The sequence below is a fragment of the Anolis sagrei genome, chromosome 5 (genome assembly GCF_037176765.1).
Source record: "Anolis sagrei isolate rAnoSag1 chromosome 5, rAnoSag1.mat, whole genome shotgun sequence".
NCBI classification, from domain to species: domain Eukaryota; kingdom Metazoa; phylum Chordata; class Lepidosauria; order Squamata; family Dactyloidae; genus Anolis; species Anolis sagrei.
Genome location: NC_090025.1, coordinates 4,237,246 through 4,263,979, shown reverse-complemented (window position 1 = coordinate 4,263,979; position 26,734 = coordinate 4,237,246). Strand labels below are relative to the sequence as shown.

Below are 26,734 nucleotides of genomic sequence, written 5' to 3'. Positions count from 1 at the left end.
CCCCAACCATCACATTCTTTTTGTTGCTACTTCATAACAGTCATTTTACTACTGTTATAAATCATAATGTAAGTATTAGATATGCAAGATATATTTTCATTCACTGGACCAAACTGGGCACAAATACCCAATGCACCCACATGCAAATGCTAGTGGGGTTAGGGGAGGATTGATTTTGTAATTTGGGAATTGTAGTTGCTGGGATTTATAGTTCACCTGTAATCAAAGAACATTCCAAACTCCACTAGCAATGGATTTGAACCTAATTTGCCACACAGAACTCCCATGACCAATGAAAACTCTGGAAAGATTTGGTGGGTATTGACCTTGAGTTTGGGAGTTTTAGTTCACCTACATCCAGAGGAGTGTTGTGGACTCAAGCAATGGTGGATCTGGACCAAACTTGGCACGAATACTCAATATGCACAAATGTGAACACTGGTGGAGCCTGGGGAAAATAGACCTTGACTTTTGGGAGTTTTAGTTGCTGGGATTTATAGTTCATTACAATCAAAGAACATTCTGAACTCCACCAACGATAGAATTGGCTCAAACTTCCCACACGGAATCCCCAGGACCATCAGAAAATACTGTGTTTTCCGATTGTCTTTGGCGACCCCTCTGACACCCCTTTGTGAACTCCTCGGGTCCCGACCCCCAGGTTGAGAAACACTGATCTACGGCAAGCATCCTCACAACCTCTGAGGATGCCTGCCATAGATGCAGGTGAAACGTCAGGAGAGAATGCTTCTTAAACATGGCCATAGAGCCTGAAAAACCTACAACAACCTATTTTTGGTTCTTGGCTTGCAAATGGAAGTTGATCTCACACTCTGCCTCTGACAACACAGGATTCTAGGGGTCGCCTATTTCTTCTCGAAGGGACTTCCCCAAAGAGCCCCCCTGAAGAAAGACCTTCACAGAGCCCACGCTCACCTGAGGCTGCCCATTCCACCACCTGAAAACTCTTCCTGGAAAGAAGTTCCTCCCAAGACACTGAAGTGGGGGCTCTCTAGGCTGAGCAAAGGTGGGATTGCAAGCCAGGAGGGTCTCTCTAGGACTGTTAGAGGCTTGTCATTCCTGGTCATGCCAGCTGTGCCCATCCACCGCTTGGGAGGGCCACACTTTGCCCACCTCTGGCTCCCATGAGGACATACAGGCCACTGCCCACCCACCCTACTTGCCCCCAAAAGAGCCGACTCTCACTCGGGCGCACAATACAAAAAAGGCGTTTATTAAAGGTTAAAACAGTCCAATACTGAAGTGTGTAAGAAAAGGAGAGGCTAGGCCCAGCTCACAGTGGTTAGAAACGTGGGTGCACGCGGCCCACGAGAGGCGCACGTGACCCAAAAGCCCTTCAGAACAGCGAGTGCCACGAAAGGGGCCCCCACCCCGGGTTAGGTTTGTGCTTGGCTGAGGTCTTGGGGCGAGGAAAGTGGAGCGTGGATTAGAAAAAAGTGGTGGTAGTGGTGGTGGGGGGAACACCTTTCTATCTGGGTGTGTGCAATTTCCCAAGGGAGGGGGGCTCGGCGACCCTCCCCTCTCTCCAAAGCGCGCACGCACGCACACGCACACACCTGGCCACCGCTTCCCTTAATGCACCAAGGTGTGGCCCGTGCCGGGAAGAGGCGTGTGTTGTGTCCAAGGCACAGACGTCGGCAGGCAAATGGGGAGGGGGTCCCACTCTGCGCACACGCACGCACGCACCCCCCCTCTCACAGCAGACAAGCACAAAACAGGAAGCAACGTCTACACCAAGATGCCTTCAGAGACACTCTACCCCAGGTATGGGCAAACTCTGGCCCTCCAGGTGTTTTGGACTTCAACTCCCAGAATTCCTAACAGCCGGTAGGCTGTTAGGAATTCTGGGAGTTGAAGTCCAAAACACCTGGAGGACCAGAGTTTGCCCATACCTGCTCTACCCCATCCCCTCGTCAAGGGCCCCATTTGGCCCCAACGTCCCCATGCACCCTCCCTTACTTACTGACTCTGCAAAGAAAGCCCCCCCTAAACCCCCTCCCCACTTTTCCCCTGTCCGAGTCACACAGCTCAGCGATTCACCCCAAACCAAGAATCCAGTTCCATCCAGTCCCATTTGGGGAGGGGGCAGGATCCAGCGGGCGCCTCGTCCGAAGCGCCCCCCCTCCTCCCTCGCTCGTCACAGCCCCCCCCCCCCCAGCTCCACCCCAAAGGCCTCCCCTCCCTCAGTCACCAAAATACTGCTAAGGTCAGAGGTAGCAACTAGAGAGAGAGAGGTGGATTGGGACCCACAATCAGCGCAGGGGTGTAAACAACGAGTGAAGAAGGCATGGCAGCAACAGGCACAGGGCCGGCACTCCAGGAGGAGGGGTCTTTCTGGGGGGGAGAGACTGTAAACAAGGCAGGGGCCCCTCTTAATAGCTAATGGAGAGGGAGGGGTACAGGTCTCCCCCTCTGCCCAACCGCTGCCGGCCAGCCAGCACCCTCGCCAGCAAAGGCGCCGACCGAACAGCAGCGTTGGCCTCCCATAACACCCCCGTTTCCGATATCGGAAGGGGGGGGGGGGCCTCAGGAGATGTGGCTGGTGTGATGAGGGCGCCAGAAGCACCACTTGCTGCGCGGGTGCTGCTTGCGTAGTGCCTCCTCCTCCAGGTCGCGCTCCTTTTGCAGGCGCAGGTAGCGGTCCTCCTCCTTCAGGTACCAGATGGGGGGCCAGCGGTGGCGCTCAAAGTAGGCTTGGTTCTCTGCAGATTGTAGGAAGGGGGGGTAAACAAAGGGAGACCAGGTGAGTGGCATCTCTAAGCACCCAACCCACACCTGGTCCATGTGCCACCCTCCCTGGCCACTCTATAGATAAGCAGAGGCTCGATGGCCATCCATCAGGAGTGCTTTGATTATAGAATCTTAGAATCCTAGAGTTGGAAGAGACCTCATGGGCCATCCGACCAGGTGAGTGGCATCCCCAAGCACCAACCCTCCCCTGGTCCATGTGCCACCCTCCCTGGCCACTCTATAGTTAAGCAGAGGCTCGATGGCCATCCATCAGGAGTGCTTTGATTATAGAATCCTAGAATCCTAGAGTTGGAAGAGACCTGGAGGACCATCCGACCAGGTGAGTGGCATCCCTAAGCACCCAACGCTCACCTGGTCCATGTGCCACCTTCCCTGGCCACTCTAGAGTTAAGCAGAGGCTCGATGGCCATCCATCAGGAGTGCTTTGATTATAGAATCCTAGAGTTGGAAGAGACCTGGAGGACCATCCGACCAGGTGAGTGGCATCCCTAAGCACCCAACGCTCACCTGGTCCATGTGCCACCTTCCCTGGCCACTCTAGAGTTAAGCAGAGGCTCGATGGCCATCCATCAGGAGTGCTTTGATTATAGAATCCTAGAGTTGGAAGAACCTGGAGGGCCATCCGACCAGGTGAGTGGCATCCCTAAGCACCCAACCCTCACCTGGTCCATGTGCCACCCTCCCTGGCCACTCTAGAGTTAAGCAGAGGCTCGATGGCCATCCATCAGGAGGGCTTTGATTATAGAATCCTAGAGTTGGAAGAACCTGGAGGGCCATCCGACCAGGTGAGTGGCATCCCTAAGCACCCAACCCTCACCTGGACCATGTGCCACCCTCCCTGGCCATTCTATAGTTAAGCAGAAGCTCAATGGCCATCCATCAGGAATGCTTTGATTATAGAATCATGAAATCCTAGAGTTGGAAGAGACCTGGAGGGCCATCCGACCAGGTGAGTGGCATCCGCAAGCACCAACCCTCACCTGGTCCATGTGCCACCCTCCCTGGCCACTCTATAGTTAAGCAGAGGCTCGATGGCCATCCATCAGGAGTGCTTTGATTATAGAATCCTAGAGTTGGAAGAGACCTGGAGGGCCATCCGACCAGGTGAGTGGCATCCCTAAGCACCCAACCCTCACCTGGCCCATGTGCCACCCTCCCTGGCCACTCTAGTTAAGCAGAGGCTCGATGGCCATCCATCAGGAGTGCTTTGATTATAGAATCCTAGAGTTGGAAGAGATCTGGAGGGCCATCCGACCAGGTGAGTGGCATCCCTAAGCACCCAACCCTCACCTGGTCCATGTGCCACCCTCCCTGGCCACTCTATAGTTAAGCAGAGGCTCGATGGCCATCCATCAGGAGTGCTTTGATTATAGAATCCTAGAATCCTAGAGTTGGAAGAGACCTGGAGGGCCATCCGACCAGGTGAGTGGCATCCCTAAGCACCCAACCTTCACCTGGTCCATGTGCCACCCTCCCTGGCCACTCTATAGTTAAGCAGAGGCTCAATGGCCATCCATCAGGAGTGCTTTGATTATAGAATCCTAGAATCCTGGAGTTGGAAGAGACCTGGAGGGCCATCCGACCAGGTGAGTGGCATCCCTAAGCACCCAACCCTCACCTGGTCCATGTGCCACCCTCCCTGGCCACTCTATAGTTAAGCAGAGGCTCGATGGCCATCCATCAGGAGTGCTTTGATTATAGAATCTTAGAATCCTGGAGTTGGGAGAGACCTGGAGGGCCATCCGACCAGGTGAGTGGCATCCCTAAGCACCCAACCCTCACCTGGTCCATGTGCCACCCTCCCTGGCCACTCTATAGTTAAGCAGAGGCTCGATGGCCATCCATCAGGAGTGCTTTGATTATAGAATCTTAGAATCCTGGAGTTGGGAGAGACCTGGAGGGCCATCCGACCAGGTGAGTGGCATCCCTAAGCACCCAACCCTCACCTGGTCCATGTGCCACCCTCCCTGGCCACTCTATAGTTAAGCAGAGGCTCGATGGCCATCCATCAGGAGTGCTTTGATTATAGAATCCTAGAATCCTGGAGTTGGAAGAGACCTGGAGGGCCATCCGACCAGGTGAGTGGCATCCCTAAGCACCCAACCCTCACCTGGTCCATGTGCCACCCTCCCTGGCCACTCTATATTTAAGCAGAGGCTCGATGGCCATCCATCAGGAGTGCTTTGATTATAGAATCTTAGAATCCTAGAGTTGGAAGAGACCTGGAGGGCCATCCGACCAGGTGAGTGGCATCCCTAAGCACCCAACCATCACCTGGTCCATGTGCCACCCTCCCTGGCCACTCTATAGTTAAGCAGAGGGTCGATGGCCATCCATCAGGAGTGCTTTGATTATAGAATCTTAGAATCCTGGAGTTGGGAGAGACCTGGAGGGCCATCCGACCAGGTGAGTGGCATCCCTAAGCACCCAACCATCACCTGGTCCATGTGCCACCCTCCCTGGCCACTCTATAGTTAAGCAGAGGCTCGATGGCCATCCATCAGGAGTGCTTTGATTATAGAATCTTAGAATCCTGGAGTTGGGAGAGACCTGGAGGGCCATCCGACCAGGTGAGTGGCATCCCTAAGCACCCAACCCTCACCTGGTCCATGTGCCACCCTCCCTGGCCACTCTATAGTTAAGCAGAGGCTCGATGGCCATCCATCAGGAGTGCTTTGATTATAGAATCTTAGAATCCTAGAGTTGGAAGAGACCTGGAGGGCCATCCGACCAGGTGAGTGGCATCCCTAAGCACCCAACCATCACCTGGTCCATGTGCCACCCTCCCTGGCCACTCTATAGTTAAGCAGAGGGTCGATGGCCATCCATCAGGAGTGCTTTGATTATAGAATCTTAGAATCCTGGAGTTGGGAGAGACCTGGAGGGCCATCCGACCAGGTGAGTGGCATCCCTAAGCACCCAACCCTCACCTGGTCCATGTGCCACCCTCCCTGGCCACTCTATAGTTAAGCAGAGGGTCGATGGCCATCCATCAGGAGTGCTTTGATTATAGAATCTTAGAATCCTAGAGTTGGAAGAGACCTGGAGGGCCATCCGACCAGGTGAGTGGCATCCCTAAGCACCCAACCCTCACCTGGTCCATGTGCCACCCTCCCTGGCCACTCTATAGTTAAGCAGAGGGTCGATGGCCATCCATCAGGAGTGCTTTGATTATAGAATCTTAGAATCCTGGAGTTGGGAGAGACCTGGAGGGCCATCCGACCAGGTGAGTGGCATCCCTAAGCACCCAACCATCACCTGGTCCATGTGCCACCCTCCCTGGCCACTCTATAGTTAAGCAGAGGGTCGATGGCCATCCATCAGGAGTGCTTTGATTATAGAATCTTAGAATCCTGGAGTTGGGAGAGACCTGGAGGGCCATCCGACCAGGTGAGTGGCATCCCTAAGCACCCAACCATCACCTGGTCCATGTGCCACCCTCCCTGTCCACTCTATAGTTAAGCAGAGGCTCGATGGCCATCCATCAGGAGTGCTTTGATTATAGAATCCTAGAATCCTGGAGTTGGAAGAGACCTGGAGGGCCATCCGACCAGGTGAGTGGCATCCCTAAGCACCCAACCCTCACCTGGTCCATGTGCCACCCTCCCTGGCCACTCTATAGTTAAGCAGAGGCTCGATGGCCATCCATCAGGAGTGCTTTGATTATAGAATCTTAGAATCCTAGAGTTGGAAGAGACCTGGAGGGCCATCCGACCAGGTGAGTGGCATCCCTAAGCACCCAACCATCACCTGGTCCATGTGCCACCCTCCCTGGCCACTCTATAGTTAAGCAGAGGGTCGATGGCCATCCATCAGGAGTGCTTTGATTATAGAATCTTAGAATCCTGGAGTTGGGAGAGACCTGGAGGGCCATCCGACCAGGTGAGTGGCATCCCTAAGCACCCAACCCTCACCTGGTCCATGTGCCACCCTCCCTGGCCACTCTATAGTTAAGCAGAGGCTCGATGGCCATCCATCAGGAGTGCTTTGATTATAGAATCTTAGAATCCTAGAGTTGGAAGAGACCTGGAGGGCCATCCGACCAGGTGAGTGGCATCCCTAAGCACCCAACCATCACCTGGTCCATGTGCCACCCTCCCTGGCCACTCTATAGTTAAGCAGAGGCTCGATGGCCATCCATCAGGAGTGCTTTGATTATAGAATCTTAGAATCCTAGAGTTGGAAGAGACCTGGAGGGCCATCCGACCAGGTGAGTGGCATCCCTAAGCACCCAACCATCACCTGGTCCATGTGCCACCCTCCCTGGCCACTCTATAGTTAAGCAGAGGGTCGATGGCCATCCATCAGGAGTGCTTTGATTATAGAATCCTAGAATCCTGGAGTTGGGAGAGACCTGGAGGGCCATCCGACCAGGTGAGTGGCATCCCTAAGCACCCAACCATCACCTGGTCCATGTGCCACCCTCCCTGTCCACTCTATAGTTAAGCAGAGGCTCGATGGCCATCCATCAGGAGTGCTTTGATTATAGAATCCTAGAATCCTGGAGTTGGAAGAGACCTGGAGGGCCATCCGACCAGGTGAGTGGCATCCCTAAGCACCCAACCCTCACCTGGTCCATGTGCCACCCTCCCTGGCCACTCTATAGTTAAGCAGAGGCTCGATGGCCATCCATCAGGAGTGCTTTGATTATAGAATCTTAGAATCCTAGAGTTGGAAGAGACCTGGAGGGCCATCCGACCAGGTGAGTGGCATCCCTAAGCACCCAACCATCACCTGGTCCATGTGCCACCCTCCCTGGCCACTCTATAGTTAAGCAGAGGGTCGATGGCCATCCATCAGGAGTGCTTTGATTATAGAATCTTAGAATCCTGGAGTTGGGAGAGACCTGGAGGGCCATCCGACCAGGTGAGTGGCATCCCTAAGCACCCAACCCTCACCTGGTCCATGTGCCACCCTCCCTGGCCACTCTATAGTTAAGCAGAGGCTCGATGGCCATCCATCAGGAGTGCTTTGATTATAGAATCTTAGAATCCTGGAGTTGGGAGAGACCTGGAGGGCCATCCGACCAGGTGAGTGGCATCCCTAAGCACCCAACCCTCACCTGGTCCATGTGCCACCCTCCCTGGCCACTCTATATTTAAGCAGAGGCTCGATGGCCATAAATCAGGAGTGCTTTGATTATAGAATCTTAGAATCCTAGAGTTGGAAGAGACCTGGAGGGCCATCCGACCAGGTGAGTGGCATCCCTAAGCACCCAACCATCACCTGGTCCATGTGCCACCCTCCCTGGCCACTCTATAGTTAAGCAGAGGGTCGATGGCCATCCATCAGGAGTGCTTTGATTATAGAATCTTAGAATCCTAGAGTTGGAAGAGACCTGGAGGGCCATCCGACCAGGTGAGTGGCATCCCTAAGCACCCAACCCTCACCTGGTCCATGTGCCACCTTCCCTGGCCACTCTATATTTAAGCAGAGGCTCAATGGCCATCCATCAGGAGTGCTTTGATTATAGAATCCTAGAGTTGGAAGAGACCTGGAGGGCCATCCGACCAGGTGAGTGGCATCCCTAAGCACCCAACCCTCACCTGGTCCATGTGCCACCCTCCCTGGCCACTCTATATTTAAGCAGAGGCTCAATGGCCATCCATCAGGAGTGCTTTGATTATAGAATCTTAGAATCCTAGAGTTGGAAGAGACCTGGAGGGCCATCCGACCAGGTGAGTGGCATCCCTAAGCACCCAACCCTCACCTGGTCCATGTGCCACCTTCCCTGGCCACTCTATATTTAAGCAGAGGCTCAATGGCCATCCATCAGGAGTGCTTTGATTATAGAATCCTAGAATCCTAGAGTTGGAAGAGACCTGGAGGGCCATCCGACCAGGTGAGTGGCATCCCTAAGCACCCAACCCTCACCTGGTCCATGTGCCACCCTCCCTGGCCACTCTATAGTTAAGCAGAGGCTCGATGGCCATCCATCAGGAGTGCTTTGATTATACAATCCTAGAGTTGGAAGAGACCTGGAGGGCCATCCGACCAGGTGAGTGGCACCCCTAAGCACCCAACCCTCACCTGCCCCATGTGCCACCCTCCCTGGCCACTCTAGAGTTAAGCAAAGGCTCGATGGCCATCCATCAGGAGTGCTTTGATTATAGAATCCTAGAGTTGGAAGAGACCTGGAGGGCCATCCGACCAGGTGAGTGGCATCCCTAAGCACCCAACCCTCACCTGGTCCATGTGCCACCCTCCCTGGCCACTCTAGAGTTAAGCAGAGCCTCGATGGCCATCCATCAGGAGTGCTTTGATTATAGAATCATAGAATCCTAGTGTTGGAAGAGACCTGGAGGGCCATCCGACCAGGTGAGTGGCATCCCTAAGCACCCAACCCTCACCTGGCCCATGTGCCACCCTCCCTGGCCACTCTATAGTTAAGCAGAGGCTCAATGGCCATCCATCAGGAGTGCTTTGATTATAGAATCCTAGAGTTGGAAGAGACCTGGAGGGCCATCCGACCAGGTGAGTGGCATCCCTAAGCACCCAACCCTCACCTGGCCCATGTGCCACCCTCCCTGGCCACTCTAGTGTTAAGCAGAGGCTCGATGGGCATCCATCAGGAGTGCTTTGATTATAGAATCCTAGAATCCTAGAGTTGGAAGAGACCTGGAGGGCCATCCGACCAGGTGAGTGGCATCCCTAAGCACCCAACCCTCACCTGGTCCATGTGCCACCCTCCCTGGCCACTCTAGAGTTAAGCAGAGGCTCGATGGCCATCCATCAGGAGTGCTTTGATTATAGAATCCTAGAATCGGAAGAGACCTGGAGGGCCATCCGACCAGGTGAGTGGCATCCCTAAGCACCCAACCCTCACCTGGTCCATGTGCCACCCTCCCTGGCCACTCTATAGTTAAGCAGAGGCTCGATGGCCATCCATCAGGAGTGCTTTGATTATAGAATCATAGAATCCCAGAGTTGGAAGAGACCTGGAGGGCCATCCAGTCCAACCCCATTCTGCCAAGAAGCAGGAAATTTGGGGTGGAGAAACAGGGAAAGTGGGTGCATTAGCAGTCTGGGTCCCTTGACTCTGGGTGGCCAAATACCCCCAAAATTTATTTATTTATTTATTTACAGTTTTTATATTCCGCCCTTCTCACCCCACAGGGGACTCAGGGCGGATTACAGCGTACCCATATATGGCAAACATTCAATGCCAATTTTTGACATACAAACATATACAGACATACACAGAGGCTATTTAACTTTTTCTGGCCGCCAGGGGAGCTGTCGCTTTCATCGTCCATCTGTGACGCTGATGAAGTACTTCCGCATTCCCCGCATGCTTCCCTACTGGAATGCTTTGCTGGAGTCTCCTTTATGGCCTCATAAATTAGTCAATTACCACACCTTTTAAGGTGGTACCTTATTTTCCTACTTGACAGATGCAACTGTCTTTCGGGTTGCAAAGGTCGACAAGAGGCTACACACAATTGGTTGGAAACCCACTCCAACCCGGGCTGGCTTCGAACTCATAGTGTCTAGATCTAGGGAAGTCATGCTCTATTCTGCTCGGGTTAGACCACACCTGGAATATTGTGTCCAATTCTGGGCACCACAATTCAAGAGAGATATTGACAAACTGGAATGTGTCCAGAGGAGAGTGACTAAAATGATCAAGGGTCTGGAGAACAAGCCCTATGAGGAGCGGCTTAAGGAGCTGGGCATGTTTAGCCTGAAGAAGAGAAGGCTGAGAGGAGATATGATGAGAGTCATGTATAAATACGTGAAAGGAAGCCACAGGGAGGAGGAGGGAGCAAGCTTGTTTTGTGCTTCCTTGGAGACTAGGACACAATGGAGCAATGGCTTCAAACTACAAGAGAGGAGATTCCATCTGAACATGAGGAAGAACTTCCTGACTGTGAGAGCTGTTCAGCATTGGAACTCTCTGCCCCGGAGTGTGGTGGAGGCTCCTTCTTTGGAAGCTTTTAAACAGGGGCTGGATGGCCATCTGCCAGGGGTGCTTTGAATGCAATATTCCTGCTTCTTGGCAGAATGGGGTTGGACTGGATGGCCCAGGAGGTCTCTTCCAACTCTTTAATTCTATGATTCTATGATTCATGACCTTTTGGCCAAAGTGATCTATAATTCAGCTGACAGCCAGCTGCGCCACAATTCCACAAAAAGGGAATATACTTCAAACTCTGCCCAGGTTCCCCAAAACTCCCTCCTAGCCCACTGCCCTGTCACTTCCCTTGGCCTAGCCAAAGCGTGGAGGTGCAGCCCTACCTGGAGACATGTACTTCATTTCGCGGGGGAACCGCCGACAGACGCTGTTGTAGTTGGTGCAGAGATAGTGGAGGCACCAAGCAGCCAGCTGGCGGGCGTTATGGAACTGCAGAAGAGGAATCGGCAGCCGTGAGGAGCAAATAATAATAATAATAATAATAATAATAATAATAATAATAATATCACACAGTCCTAGACACTTGGGAAGTGTCCAACGTGTGATTCAATACAACAGCCAGCAGAGTATCTGTGTGGACTCATCTTGTTGTGTTTCTAATAATAATAATAATCATCATCACCATCATCATCATCTATCTATATATATAAATCTGTAAGGGGCATCCAACGGGACAGCAAAACTCAAAAACCCCCCAACGAAAATTAACCAAAATTCCCATGCACATACCTCAACCCACAAGGTACAAACATATCGAATCAAAATAAAAAACAACACAACATCATACTCACAAAAGGACAAAACAACTGAGCATGTGCAATGGCACCCAGCCGCAAGTTCCCTGGCATGCGCACATTGCCTGCCGGCCAACGCTCCCTCCGCACAAGCCACGCCCCCATCCTCCATCACCCCGCCCCCACGAACACACCCCGCCCTCCCCCTGCCCGCCCCACACGATCACGTCACAACACGCCGCCTCCAAAGAAGCCCTGTCCACTCCAAGCCCCACCATGCCGCTTCCCGCCCTGTCAAAAACAACCCTCCTCCCCCTCCTTCATCTTACCCCGCCCACGCGACACGCCCCCTTCCTTCGCCCCCCCTTCCCTCCCTGAGTCAATCCTTCCCTCCTCCCACCCCCCTCCGGTAAGACATGCCCCCTTCCTTCGCCGCGGCGGGCCCAATCAAGGAAGAGGAAAAACATTGAAGGAAGGAAGGAAGCAGAGAAGGAAACATGGAAGCAAAGAGTGAAGGAAAGAGGTAGAGAAGGAAGAAAAGAGAGAAAGAGGAAATGAAGAGGGATGGAAAGAAATGGGTAGAGAAAGAAGGAAGAGGATAAGGAAAGAAAAGGAAGGAAAGAGGAGCAAAGGAAGAAGAGAAAGAAAGAGAAATAGGGGAAAGGAAGGACAGACAAAAGGAAGAATGGAAACAAAAACCAAAGGAAGGAAGAAAGGAAAGAGGCAGAGAAGGAAGAAAGAGAAAGGGAAGGAAAAGAAAAAGGGAAGAAGGAAAGAGGAAGAGAAGGAAGGAAGGAGAGAAGGACAGAAAAGGAAGGAAAGAGGAGCAAAGGAAGAAAAGAAAGAGAAAGGGGGGGGAGAAGGACAGACAAAAGGAAGAATGGAAACAAAAACCACAGGAAGGAAGGAAGAAAAGAGGCAGAGAAGGAAGAAAGAGAAAGGGAAGGAAAAGAAAAAAGGAAGAAGGAAAGAGGAAGAGAAGGAAGGAAAAAAAGAAGGAAAGAAGAAAAGGGAATGAGGGAAAGATGGAGAGAAAGAGGGAGGTAAGGTGGGCCACAGCAACGCGTGGCAGGGAAAGGGGAGGTAGGACTCCCAAGATCCAACATAAAGCACGAGAAGGGTTTGGTAAGCAATGGGAAGGAAGAAAGGAAGGAGGGAAGGCAGGAAAGAAAGAGGTACCGAAGGAAGGAAGAAGAGAAAGTAGAAAGGAAAGAAAAATAAAAGGAAGGAAAGGCAGGAAAGAAGTAAAGAAGGAAGGAGAAAAGGAAATAAAAAATGAAAGAAGGAAACATGGAGGGAAGAAAGGAGGCAAAGGAAGAAAGGGGGAGGGAATGAAGGAAAGAGAGAAGGATGAAACCAAGGAGCGAAAGAAGGAAAGAAAGAAAGAAAGAGGTAGAGAAAGAAGAAAGGAGAGAAAGGGGGAGAAAAAGGGAGAAGGAATAGGTAGGTACCTCTCTTTCATAATAGTCCAGATATCTACCTCTACTTTGAAAAGATTTACTATAGGCCACAGCAACGCATGGCAGGGTACAGCTAGTATACAAATAAAAATGTAATGTTCGTTTGTGGGATTAACAGAACTCGAAAACCACTGGACGAATCGATACCAAATTTGGACACAGGACACCTAACATCCCAATCTATGTCCTTCACTCAAAAAAATTGATTTTGTCATTTGGGAGTTGTAGGTCTTGGGACTTATAGTTTACTTACAATCAAAGATCATTCTGAACTCCATCAGTGATGGGATTGAACCAAATGTGGCACACAAGACTCCCATGACCAACAAAAAACACTAGAAGGGTTTGGTGGGCATTGACCTTGAGTTTGGGAGTTGTAGTTCACCTACATCCAGTGGACTCAAACAATGATGGATCTGGACCAAACTCTACATAAATACTCAATATGCCCAAATGTGAACATTGCTGGAGTTTGGGGAAAATAGAATATTGACATTTGGGAGTTGCAGTTGCTGGGATTTATAGTTCACCTAGAATCACAGAGCATTTATTTATTTATTTATTTATTTATTTAGAGCATTTCTACCCCACCCTTCTCAACCCCCTAAGGGGGACTCAGGGTGGAGTGGGGTTCAGCATCCTGAACCCCACCAACAATAGAATTGGGCCAAACCTACCACACAGAACCCCCATGACCACTAGAGGGGCCACAGCAACACGTGGCAGGGGACGGCTAGTAGTAGTAATAATAATAGTAGTAGTAATAATAATAATAATAATAATAATAATAATACTTTATTTATATTCTGCCCTTCTCACCCTGAAGGGGACTCAGGGCGGATCACACTACATTTATTATTTATTTATTTATTTACAGTTCTTATATTCCGCCCTTCTCACCCCGCAGGGGACTCAGGGCGGATTACAGTAAACACATATATGGCAAACATTCAATGCCAGTTTGACAGACAACAAATACAGACAAATACACCAAGGCTATTTAACTTTTTTCTGGCCGCCGGGGGAGCTGCTGCTTTTCATCGTCCATCAACGACACTGATGAAGTTCTTCCGCATTCCACATTCCCCGGAGTCTTCTTTCTTTATGGCCTCATAAATTAGTTAAATTCAGCCTCCCACACTTTAAGGTGGTACCTTATTTTCCTACTTGACAGATGCAACTGTCTTTCGGGTTGCAAAGGTCGACAATGGGCTACACAATGGCTGGACACCCACTCCAGCCCGGGCTGGCCTCGAACTCATGACCTTTTGGTCAGAGTGATCTTAATACAGCTGACACTCAGCCAGCTGAGCCACAATCCCGGTGCTTACAATCCCGGTGCTTACATGTACAGTCGTGTACATGTAAGCACCACAATCCCGGTGCTTACATGTACACGACAAACATTCAATGCCGTTTGTATACATAGTGCACAGACAGAACAGAAGGTGTACTGTTTCAATGCCATGGACGGTTGGATTTGAGTGCACAGGAGGTGCTGTCGCTCCATCGTCTATGACGAAGAGCTCTCAGGACTTCCTCATTCCAGCATTTTCTGATCCTTTTTAATGTTGTAAAACACCTCCCCCGCTTTTAGCGGTACCTAATTTCTCTACAGCTAAAGCTGTTTCCGAACTGATTAGGTAAACAGTGAGCAGGGCTGACGGTCAGCTGCTCATGCTGACCCAGGGCTTCGAACTTGCAACCTTTCGGTTGGTAGATCTTATAGTTGCTGATGATTTACCAGCTGTGCTAAACCTCCAGCAAAGACAGAGGAAGGATTGTAGAACATGCCCCCTGCCCTGACAGACCTGGCAGACAGGTGTGCATGGCTCTCCCCTCCCATGTACCTCCATAGGCTGTGGGCCTATTTCAAAGGCCATGCTGAAAGGAGGCAGCCACCAAGATGACCACCAATTGAGCCTCCAGAGAGATCTCAGTGATGCCCCACAAGTTGATACCTAGCAGGAGGCAACGACAGTGTGTTCCCGACTTCCTACCTGTGTCATCTCCAGGTAGAGGATGACTTGGGCGTCTATCTCCACCTGCTGCAGGCTGGCGTGCACAAGCTCGTCCACCGCGTACTGCTCTGGAAAAGGAGATACCAGAGGAAAGGCCTCAGCTTGGCTAATAATAATAATAATAATAATAATAATAATAATAATAATAATAATAATAATCTATATAAACAAAAATGTAATGTTCGTTTGTGGGATTAACATAACTCAAAAACCATTGGACGAATTGACACAACATTTGGACACTATACCTCTAACAGACCAATGAGTGGCCAAGAAAAAAACCAGCAGAAAGGACTCAAAAAACCCCAAAAACTAAATGACAAAAAGCTAAATGATGATACAGAAAAGGAAGGAAGGAAAGGGAGAAAGAGAGAGAGAGAGAGAGAGAAGGAAGCATGGAAGCAAACAGAAGGAAGGAAGGAACGAAAGAGATATAGAAGAAAGGAGAGAAAGGAAAAGAAAAAGGGGGGAGGGAAAGAGGTAGAGAAGGAAGGAAGGAGAGAAGGAAAGAAAAAAGGGAAGGAAAGGGGGAGCAAAGGAAGGGGGGAAAGGGAGAGAAAGAGGGAAGGAAAGAGAAGGAAGGATGGAAGGAAAAAGGGAAGAAAGGAAGGAAAGAGGTAGAAGAAGGAAGAAAGGAGAGACAAAAGGAAGGAAAAGAAAAGGGGGAGGAAGGAAAGAAGTAAAGAAGGACAGAAGGAAAGAAGAAAAGAGAAGGAAGGAAGGAAAGAGGTAGAGAAGGAAGAAAGGAGAGAGAAAAGGAAGGAAAAGAAAAGGGGGAGGAAGTAAAGAAGTAAAGAAGGAAGGAAGGAAGGAAGGAAGGAAGGAAGGAAGGAAAAGAGAAGGAAGGAAGGAAGGAAGGAAGGAAGGAAGGAAGGAAGGAAGGAAGGAAAGAGGTAGAGAAGGAAGAAAGGAGAGAGAAAAGGAAGGAAAAGAAAAGGGGGAGGAAGGAAAGAAATAAAGAAGGAAGGAAGGAAGGAAGGAAGAAAAGAGAAGGAAGGAAGGAAGGAAGGAAGGAGGTAGAGAAGGAAGAAAGGAGAGAGAAAAGGAAGGAAAAGAAAAGGGGGAGGAATGAAAGAAGTAAAGAAGGAAGGAAGGAAAGAAGAAAATAGAAGGAAGGAAGGAAAGAGGTAGAGAAGGAAGAAAGGAGAGAGAAAAGGAAGGAAAAGAAAAGGGGGAGGAAGGAAAGAAGTAAAGAAGGAAGGAAGGAAGGAAGGAAAGAAAGAGGGAGGGAAGGAAGGAGGTAGAGAAGGAAGAAAGGAGAGAGAAAAGGAAGGAAAAGAAAAGGGGGAGGAAGGAAAGAAGTAAAGAAGGAAGGAAGGAAAGAAGAAAAGAGAAGGAAGGAAAGAGGTAGAGAAGGAAGAAAGGAGAGACAAAAGGAAGGAAAAGAAAATGGGGAGGAAGGAAAGAAGTAAAGAAGGAAGGAAGGAAGGAAGGAAGGAAAGAAGAAAAGAGAAAGAAGGAAGGAAGGAAAGAGGTAGAGAAGGAAGAAAGGAAGGAAAAGAAAAGGGGGAGGAAGGAAAGAAGTAAGGACGGAAGGAAGGAAAGAAGAAAAGAGAAGGAAGGAAGGAAGGAAGGAAGGAAGGAAGGAAGGAAGGAAGGAGGTAGAGAAGGAAGAAAAGAGAGACAAAAGGAAGGAAAAGAAAAGGGGGAGGAAGGAAAGAAGTAAAGAAGGAAGGAAGGAAAGAAGAAAATAGAAGGAAGGAAGGAAAGAGGTAGAGAAGGAAGAAAGGAGAGAGAAAAGGAAGGAAAAGAAAAGGGGGAGGAAGGAAAGAAGTAAAGAAGGAAGGAAGGAAGGAAGGAAAGAAAGAGGGAGGGAAGGAAGGAGGTAGAGAAGGAAGAAAGGAGAGAGAAAAGGAAGGAAAAGAAAAGGGGGAGGAAGGAAAGAAATAAAGAAGGAAGGAAGGAAGGAAGGAAGGAAAGAAGAAAAGAGAAGGAAGGAAGGAAGGAAGGAAGGAAAGAGGTAGAGAAGGAAGAAAGGAGAGAGAAAAGGAAGGAAAAGAAAAGGAGGAGGAAGGAAAGAAGTAAAGAAGGAAGGAAGGAAAGAAGAAAAGGGAAGGAAGGAAGGAGGTAGAGAAGGAAGAAAGGAGAGAGAAAAGGAAGGAAAAGAAAAGGGGGAGGAAGGAAAGAAGTAAGGAAGGAAGGAAGGAAAGAAGAAAAGAGAAGGAAGGAAGGAAGAAAGGAAGGAAGGAAGGAAGGAAGGAGGTAGAGAAGGAAGAAAGGAGAGACAAAAGGAAGGAGAAGAAAAAGGGGAGGAAGGAAAGAAGTAAGGAAGGAAGGAAGGAAGGAAGAAAAGAGAAGGAAGGAAGGAAGGAAAGAGGTAGAGAAGGAAGAAAGGAGAGAGAAAAGGAAGGAAAAGAAAAGGGGGAGGAAGGAAAGAAGTAAAGAAGGGCGGAAGGAAGGAAGGAAAGGGAGGGAAGGAAAGAAGGAGAGAAAGAGGCAGGTACAGCTAGTAATAATAATAATCTTTATTTATACCCATGCCCAGAAATACATTACAGCAAAATACAAAATAAACCAAAAGCAAAACTTAGGAATACAGTAAAACAAAGCAAAATAAAACAAAACAAAACAATGCAATGAAAAATCAATCGCAAACATGGGGGAAAGTTGGCTGAGTGACTAGCAAACCATCCTCTTGTCGGAAGTCAAGTGCATGGAATGCTGGGTGCACTCTGGGGATGCTCAGAGGTCCCTTTGCCCACCACAATCACACCAGCAAGCCTTATGGATGGGTCCAATGGCTCTGGGATTCAATTGGCTTGTTCAGTACTCCAACGGAGATTAATACCCCCCCCCACCCCCCCCCCCCCCCACGCCACCCTTTTGTTTTTGACTGTGCTGCTGGCAAGCCAAAACAAGTCCCTGGGACAAATTGATTACAGGGACGCTGTGTCCCCACCGCCCTCCTCGCTATCTTATTGGCAGCTTATGTAAGAGGCCTCCAGGCAGGAAGCGGTCAGATAGATTGGCCGGTCCAGCAGCAGGACATTGGGGAGGGGATGTGGTGTGGGGCTGCGACTGCCACGTCCCAATTCCACCCCAACACATATCTTGGGTCCCTGGACTCACCGGTCAAGGCCTGCAAACGGGTCAAGCAGAGGCGGTTGGTCAGCACCAGCAGCTCCATGGCGTCCAGGTCCGGAGTGGGCACAAAGTGGCCCGTGTAGAGGAACTCCAGCACCGCACGGAGGCAGGCACAGTTGGTGCCCGGAAGAGGGACCTGAAGATAATAATAATAATAATAATAATAATAATAATAATAATAATAATAATTTATTATTTATTTATTTATTTATTACTTGCACTTATTAACCGCCGCTCTCAGCCCTAGGGCGATTCGTGGCGGTGTACAACAACATAGAAAAAGACAGTTTACAATAAATCAATAATAGAATGATAGAATGGCCATCCAGCCTCTGCTTCCAAGCCTCCAAAGAGGTCTGGAGAACAAGCCCTATGAGGAGCGGCTTAAGGAGCTGGGCATGTTTAGCCTGAAGAAGAGAAGGCTGAGAGGGGGTATGATGAGAGCCATGTATAAATATGTGAGAGGAAGCCACAGGGAGGAGGGAGCAGATCAAGGGTCTGGAGAACAAGCCCTATGAGGAGCGGCTTAAGGAGTTGGGCATGTTTAGCCTGAAGAAGAGAAGGCTGAGAGGGGATATGATAGCCATGTATAAATATGTGAGAGGAAGCCACAGGGAGGAGGGAGCAGATCAAGGGTCTGGAGAACAAGCCCTATGAGGAGCGGCTTAAGGAGCTGGGCATGTTTAGCCTGAAGAAGAGAAGGCTGAGAGGGGATATGATAGCCATGTATAAATATGTGAGAGGAAGCCACAGGGAGGAGGGAGCAGATCAAGGGTCTGGAGAACAAGCCCTATGAGGAGCGGCTTAAGGAGCTGGGCATGTTTAGCCTGAAGAAGAGAAGGCTGAGAGGGGATATGATAGCCATGTATAAATATGTGAGAGGAAGCCACAGGGAGGAGGAGGGAGCAAGCTTCCTTTCTGCTTCCTTGGAGACTAGGACATAATGGAACAATAGCTTCAAACTACAAGAGAGGAGATTCCATCTGAACACGAGGAAGAACTTCCTGACTGTGAGAGCCGTTCAGCAGTGGAACTCTCTGCCCCGGAGTGAGTGTGGTGGAGGCTCCTTTTTTGGAAGCTTTTAAACAGGGGCTGGATGGTCATCTGTCAGGGGTGATTTGAATGCAATATTCCTGCTTCTTGGCAGAATGGGGTTGGACTGGATGGCCCATGAGGTCTCTTCCAACTCTTTGATTCTATGATTCTATGATTCTAAGGAGTCTCCACCAGACTCTGGAGCAGAGAGTTCTACTGCTGAAGATAATAATAATAATAATAATAATAATAATAATAATAGAATGATAGAATCAGATGACCATCCAGCCTCTGCTTCCAAGCCTCCAAAGAAGGTGTCTCCACCGGACTCCGGAGCAGAGAGTTCCACTGCTGAACATAACAACAACAACAACGATAATAGACTCCTAGAGTTGGAAGAGACCTGGTGAGCCATCCAGTCCAACCCCATTCTGCCAAGAAGCAGGAAAATTGCATTCAAAGCACCCCTGACAGATGGCCATCCAGCCTCTGCTTCTGATCCACCAAAGGAGTCTCCGCCGGACTCTGGAGCAGAAAGTTCCACTGCTGAACATAATAATAATAATAGAATGATAGAATCAGATGGCCATCCAGCCTCTGCTTCTGAGACTCTAAAGGAGTCTCCACCAGACTCTGGAGCACATAGTTCCGCTGCTGAACAAAATAATAATAATAATAATAATAATAATAGTAATAATGATAATGATATTATAGAATCCTAGAGTTGGAAGAGACCTGATAATAATAGAATCTGATAATAGAATCCTAGAGTTGGAAGAGACCTCGTGGGCCATCAGTTCAACCCCATTCTGCCAAGAAGCAAGAAAATTGCATTCAGAGCACTCCTGACAGATGGCCATCCAGCTCTACTTCCGAGCCTCCAAAGAAGGAGTCTCCACCGGACTCTGGGGCAGAGGGTTCCACTGCTGAACATAATATAATAATAATAATAATAATAATATAATGATAGAATCAGATGGACATCCAGCCTCTGCTTCCGAGCCTCCAAAAAAGGAGTCTCACTGGACTCTGGAGCAGAGAGTTCCACTGCTGAACATAATAATAATAATAATAATAATAATAATAATAATAATAATAATAGAATGATAGAATCAGATGGCCATCCAGCCATCCAAAGAAGGAGTCTCCACCGGACTCTGGAGCAGAGCGTTCCACTGCTGAACATAATAATAATAATAATAATAATAATAATAATAATAATAATAGAATGATAGAATCCTAGAGTTGGAAGAGACCTGGTGGGCCATCAGGTCCAACCCCATCAGAGTGGGTTGAGCTCCCTCCATCAGCTCCAGCTCCCCATGTGAAGACATGAGAGAAGCCTCCCACAAGGATAAGTGATTTTAATGTTTTTGTATGCCCCGGTGGCACAGTGGGTTAAACCGCTGAGCTGCTAAACTTGTTGACCGAAAGGTCGCAGGTTCGAATCTGGGGAGCGGCATGAGCTTCAGCTGTCAGCCCCAGCTTCTGCCAACCTAGCAGTTCGAAAACATGCAAATGTGAGTAGATCAATAGGTAACGCTCCGACGGGAAGGTAACAGTGCTCATTGTGGTCATGCTAGCCACATGATCTTGGAGATAATAATAATAATAATAATAATAATAATAATAATAATAATAATCTTTATTTATACCACACCACCATCTCCCCAATGGGGACTCGGAGCGACATACATGAGGCCAAGCCCAATCAACAAATTACAAAACCGAAAACGCAAATGCCTATGGACAACGCCAGCTCTTAGGCTTAGAAATGGAGATGAGCACCAACCCCCAGAGTCGGACACAACTGGACTTAATGTCTGGGGGAAACCTTTACCTTTACCTTTCAGTGTAGTATGTTTTGGCATTGAATGTTTGCCATTTGTATGTTGTGCTCCGTCCTGAGTCCCCTTTGGGGTGAGAAGGGCAGAATATAAATGCTTTCAATAAATAAATAAAACATCAAAACATCTGGGCAGCATCCTTGCAGATGGCCAATTCTCTCACACCGGACACGACTTGCAGTTTCTCAAGTCGCTCCTGACACGAGAAAAAAAAAACAGAGGCTGGATGGCCATCTGTCAAGAGTGCTTTGATTGTATGTGGCTGCATGGCAGAAGGGGGTTGGACTGGTTCTCCTTTTCATAAGTATTTCAAAACATCCAGGGGACGTTGCTTGGGTGTTTTTATTTATTTATTTATTTATTTATATTTATATTTATTTATTTATTTATTTTAATTGATTGATTGGGGTCTATGGTTCAATAATCACCCTTCCCCTCCAGAACTGGACTAGAAAGGCTCCCAAGCAAGGCCACCCCTGTGTTATGCCTTGGACCTCAACTTCCACAAGAGAGGAACCACAAGAGAGGAGATTCCATCTGAACATAAGGAAGAACTTCCTGACTGTGAGAGCCGTTCAGCAGTGGAACTCTCTGCCCCGAAGTGAGTGTGTTGGAGGCTCCTTCTTTGGAAGCTTTTAAACAGAGGCTGGATGGCCATCTGTCAGGGGTGCTTTGAATGCAATATTCCTGCTTCTTGGCAGAATGGGGTTGGACTGGATGGCCCAAGAGGTCTCTTCCAACTCTAGGATTCTATGATTCTATGTTCAGCAGTGGAACTCTCTGCCCCTTGAGGAGTGTGGTGGAGGCTCCCTCTTTGGAGGCTTTTAAGCAGAGGCTGGATGACCATCTGTCAGGGGTGCTTTGAATGCAATATTCCTGCTTCTTGGCAGAATGGGGTTGGACTGGGTGGCCCACGAGGTCTCTTCCAACTCTAGGATTCTATGATTCTATGTTCAGCAGTGGAACTCTCTGCCCCTTGAGGAGTGTGGTGGAGGCTCCCTCTTTGGAGGCTTTTAAGCAGAGGCTGGATGGCCATCTGTCAGGGGTGCTTTGAATGCAATATTCCTGCTTCTTGGCAGAATGGGGTTGGACTGGGTGGCCCACGAGGTCTCTTCCAACTCTAGGATTCTATGTTCAGCAGTGGAACTCTCTGCCCCTTGAGGAGTGTGGTGGAGGCTCCTTCTTTGGAAGCTTTTAAACAGAGGCTGGAGGACTGGGTGGCCCACGAGGTCTCTTCCAACTCTAGGATTCTATGATTCTATGTTCAGCAGTGGAACTCTCTGCCCCTTGAGGAGTGTGGTGGAGGCTCCTTCTTTGGAGGCTTTTAAACAGAGGCTGGATGGCCATCTGTCAGGGGTGCTTTGAATGCAATATTCCTGCTTCTTGGCAGAATGGGGTTGGACTGGATGGCCCAAGAGGTCTCTTCCAACTCTAGGATTCTATGATTCTATGATTCCTGAAAGACAGAAGTCCATTTCTCTAAGACTTGGGAGGGCAGAGTCCACTCTGCACATGCTCAGTGGCACTCCTTGTGCTGGCCCCTGCCTGAGCCTGGGAAGGAAGGTCCATGAGGTTGGCGGTGGAGCCAAGAGCCAAACCACCCAAGAATATGGCAGAAGGAGGAGGAGAGGCGTTAGGCTTGCTGGCCTGCTTGACCGCCTGGCCCTTTTATTTTTGCACTGCCCAATTTATCTTGGGTCCTTCCCCGCCAGTGGCTGGAGGAGCGCATTCCTGGGACCAGCTGCTCTTCCTTCCTGCCAAAGAGAGGGGTCCGGATTCATAGGGGAGGAGGACCAAGAGGAAAGAGCCAAGGGAAGCTGCGCAATCTGACCCCAGTCCTGACCCTCTTTGCAACTTAACGCCTTTGACCTGCCTTCCTGGTGCCAACACGGCTCGGTCTTCCCACCCCACCAAAAGGGGAGTGTCCTTTGGTTCTGGAGTTGTAGTTCACCTACATCCAGAGATCACTGTGGACTCAAACAATGATGGATCTGGACAAAACTCTACACGAATACTCAATATGCACAAATGAGAACACTGGTGGAGTTTGGGGGAAATAGAATCTTGAATCATAGAATCATAGAATCATAGAATCAAAGAGTTGGAAGAGACCTCATGGGCCATCCAGTCCAACCCCATTCTGCCAAGAAGCAGGAATATTGCATTCAAATCACCCCTGACAGATGGCCATCCAGCCTCTGTTTAAAAGCTTCCAAAGAAGGAGCCTCCACCACACTCCGGGGCAAAGAGTTCCACTGCTGAACGGCTCTCACAGTCAGGAAGTTCTTCCTAATGTTCAGATGGAATCTCCTCTCCTGACATTTGGGAGTTGTAGTTGCTGGGATTTATAGTTCACCTACAATCAAAGAGCATTTTGAACCCCACCAATGATGGAATTGAACCAAACATGGCATACAGGACTTCCATGACCAACAGAACACACTGGAAGGGTTTGGTGGACATTGACCTTGAGTTTGGGGATTATAGTTCATCCACATCCAGAGAGCACTGTGGACTCAAACAATGATGGATCATCTAGACCAAACTTGGCACAAATATTGCATATGCCCAAATATGAACACAGATGGAGTTTAAGGGAAATAGACCTTGACATTTGGGAGCTGTAGTTGCTGGGATTTATAGTTCACCTACAACCAAAGAGCATTCTGAACTCCACCAATGATGGAATTGAATCAAACATGGCATACAGGACTTCCATGACCAACAGAACACACTGGAAGGGTTTGGTGGGCAGTGTCCTTTGGTTCTGGAGTTGTAGTTCACCTACATCCAGAGATCACTGTGGACTCAAATAATGATGGATCTGGACCAAACTCTACACAAATACTCAATATGCACAAATGAGAACACTGGTGGAGTTTGGGGGAAATAGAATCTTGGCATTTGGGAGTTGTAGTTGCTGGGATTTATAGTTCACCTACAATCAAAGAGCATTTTGAACCCCACCAACGATGGAATTGAACCAAACCTGGGACACAGTTCTCCCATGACCAACAGAAAACATTGGAAGGGTTTGGTGGGCAGTGTCCTTTGGTTCTGGAGTTGTAGTTCACCTACATCCAGAGAGCACTGTGGACTCAAACAATGATGGATCTGGACCAAACTCTGCATGAATACTCAATATGCCCAAATGTGAATACTGGTGGAGTTTGGGGAAAATAGAATCTTGACATTTGGGAGTTGTAGTTATTGGGATTTGTAGTTCATCTACGGTCAAAGGGCATTCTGAACTCCACCAATAATGGAATTGGGCCAAACCTCCCACACAGAACCCTCATGACCACCAGAATGGGCCACAGCAACGCGTGGCATGGGATGGCTAGAAGCAAAATAATATGGCTGCACTATTTACAACAAGGTTTTCATAACATGAACAAAGTTTTGTCGAAGGCTTTCATGGCTGGAATCACTAGGTTCTTGCAGGTTTTTTCAGGCTATAGGGCCATGTTCTAGAGGCATTTCTCCTGACGTTTCGCCTGCATCTATGGCAAGCATCCTCAGAGGTAGTGAGGATGTTTCCTGACGTTTCGCCTGCATCTATGGCAAGCATCCTCACTACCTCTGAGGATGCTTGCCATAGATGCAGGCGAAACGTCAGGAGAAATGCCTCTAGAACATGGCCCTATAGCCCGAAAAAACCTACAAGAACCTAATGAACAAAGTTCTTTACACTTCCTTCTTTGCTTCCATGCTGGGGTTCTTTCTCATGCAGATAAACTGCTTTGCTCTCCCAGAGTCTCCTCTCACACCGAAGTTACACAAGGAGCTTCACACAGTAGCTTTACACACATTGAAGCTTCACACAAAGCCTTCCACCTGGGGCTTCTCTCACTGAAGCTTCTCACACCAGGCCTTCTCATACTGAGACCTACTCACACTGAGGCCTACCTCACACTGAGGCCTACCTCACACTGACACCTCTCATATACTGAGGCAAAGTAACAGGGGAGGGGCAGAGCTGTTTATCTCATGCAGATAAACAGCTTCGCTCTCACAGAGCCTCCTCTCACACCGAAGCTACACAGGAGCTTCACACAGTAGGTTTACACACAGGCCTTCACTCACTGAAGCTTCACACAGTAGCTTTACACATGAAGCCTTCATTCCGAGGTTTATCTCACTGAAGCTTCTCATACTAGGCCTTCTCATACTGAGAACTATGAGGCCTACTCATACTAAGTCCTACTAACACACTGAGGCTCTTCTTCCACAGAGACCTCTCACAGTCTGAGGGCGAACTAACACTGAGGCTTTCTCACACTGAGGCGTCTCACAGTCTGAGGGCGAACTAACACTGAGGGCTTCTCACACTGAGGCCTCTCACATTCTGAGGGCAAACAAACACTGAGGCCTCTCACTGTTTGAGGTCGAACTAACACTGAGGCCTTCTCACACTGAGGCCTCTCACGGTCTGAGGGCGAACTAACAATGAGCATTCTGAACTCCACCAATGATGGAACTGAACCAAACTTAGCACACAGAACTCCCATGACCAACAGAAAACACTAGAAGGGTTTGGTGGGCACTGACCTTGAGTTTGGGAGTTGTAGTTCACCCACATCCAGAGACCACTGTGGACTCAAACAATGATGGATCTGGACCAAACTTGGCACGAATATTCCATATGCCCAAATAGGAACACAGATGGAGTTTGGAGGAAATAGACCTTAACATTTGGGAGTTGTAGTTGCTGGGATTTATAGTTCACCTACAATCAAAGAGCATTCTGAAGTCTACCAATGATGGAATTGAACCAAACATGGCATACAGGGCTCCCATGACCAACAGAAAAAACTGGAAAGGTTTGGTGGACATTGACCTTGAGTTGGGAATTGTAGTTCACCTACATCCAGAGAGCACTACAACTCCCAAACCCAAGGTCAATGCTCACAAAACCCTTCCAGTGTTTTCTGTTGGTCATGGGAGTTGTGCCAAGTTCAGTTTAAATCCATCGCTGGTGGAGTTCAAAATGCTTTTTGATTATACGTGAACTATAAATCCCAGCAACTACAACTCCCAAATGACAAAATCATAATTTTTTGAGTGACGGTCACTCCTTGTGTTGTGAGACGTTTTGTTGCCAAATTTGGTGGGATTTCGTTCATTGGTTCTTTTGTTTTTAAGGTACTCATGATGCACAGAGCATTTACATGTAATATTACTAATAATCTATCTATATAAATAAAAATGTAATGTTCGTTTGTGGTATTAACAGAACACAAAAACCAGTGGGCCAGTTGACACCAAATTTGGACAGCATACACCTAACAACCCAATGTATGTCCTTCACTCAAAAAAATTGATTTTGTCATTTGGGAGTTATAGTTGCTGGAATTTATAGTTCACCTACAATCAAAGAGCATTCTGAACTCCACCAATGATGGAATTGAACCAAACATGGCATACAGGACTTCCATGACCAACAGAACACACTGGAAGGGTTTGGTGGACATTGACCTTGAGTTTGGGGATTATAGTTCATCCACATCCAGAGAGCACTGTGGACTCAAACAATGATGGATCATCTAGACCAAACTTGACACAAATATTCCATATGCCCAAATATGAACACTAGTGGAGTTTGGAGGAAATAGACCTTGACATTTGGGATTTGTAGTTACTGGGATTTATAGCTCACCTACAATCAAAGAGCATTCTGAACTCCACCAATGAAACAGGTAGAGATGGAAGAAAGAAGATAAATAGGAAGGGAAAGAAGTAGAGGAAAAGAAGGAGAGAAAGAGGGAGGGAAGGTTGGCCACAGCAATGCACGGCGGGTACAGCTAGTTTATTTATATTTTAACGGCGCTCCATGCAGTCATGGCGGCCACATGACCTTGGAGGT

General features: G+C 48.7%; 1 protein-coding gene across 1 annotated transcript in view; it reads right to left on the bottom strand.

The window, feature by feature from the left end:
* Positions 1-1,213: 1,213 nt before the first annotated feature.
* Positions 1,214-26,734, bottom strand: part of LOC132777129 (rho-related BTB domain-containing protein 2-like) — a 50,721-nt gene continuing 25,200 nt past the window's right edge. Inside the window, exons 7-10 of the mRNA XM_067468466.1 lie at positions 17,972-18,122; positions 14,882-14,970; positions 11,011-11,116; positions 1,214-2,723 (exon numbers count right to left, since the gene is read on the bottom strand). Of these exons, the coding sequence (XP_067324567.1) occupies positions 2,548-2,723; positions 11,011-11,116; positions 14,882-14,970; positions 17,972-18,122 (522 nt within the window). The 3' untranslated portion in view covers positions 1,214-2,547. The remainder of the gene's footprint in view (positions 2,724-11,010; positions 11,117-14,881; positions 14,971-17,971; positions 18,123-26,734) is intronic.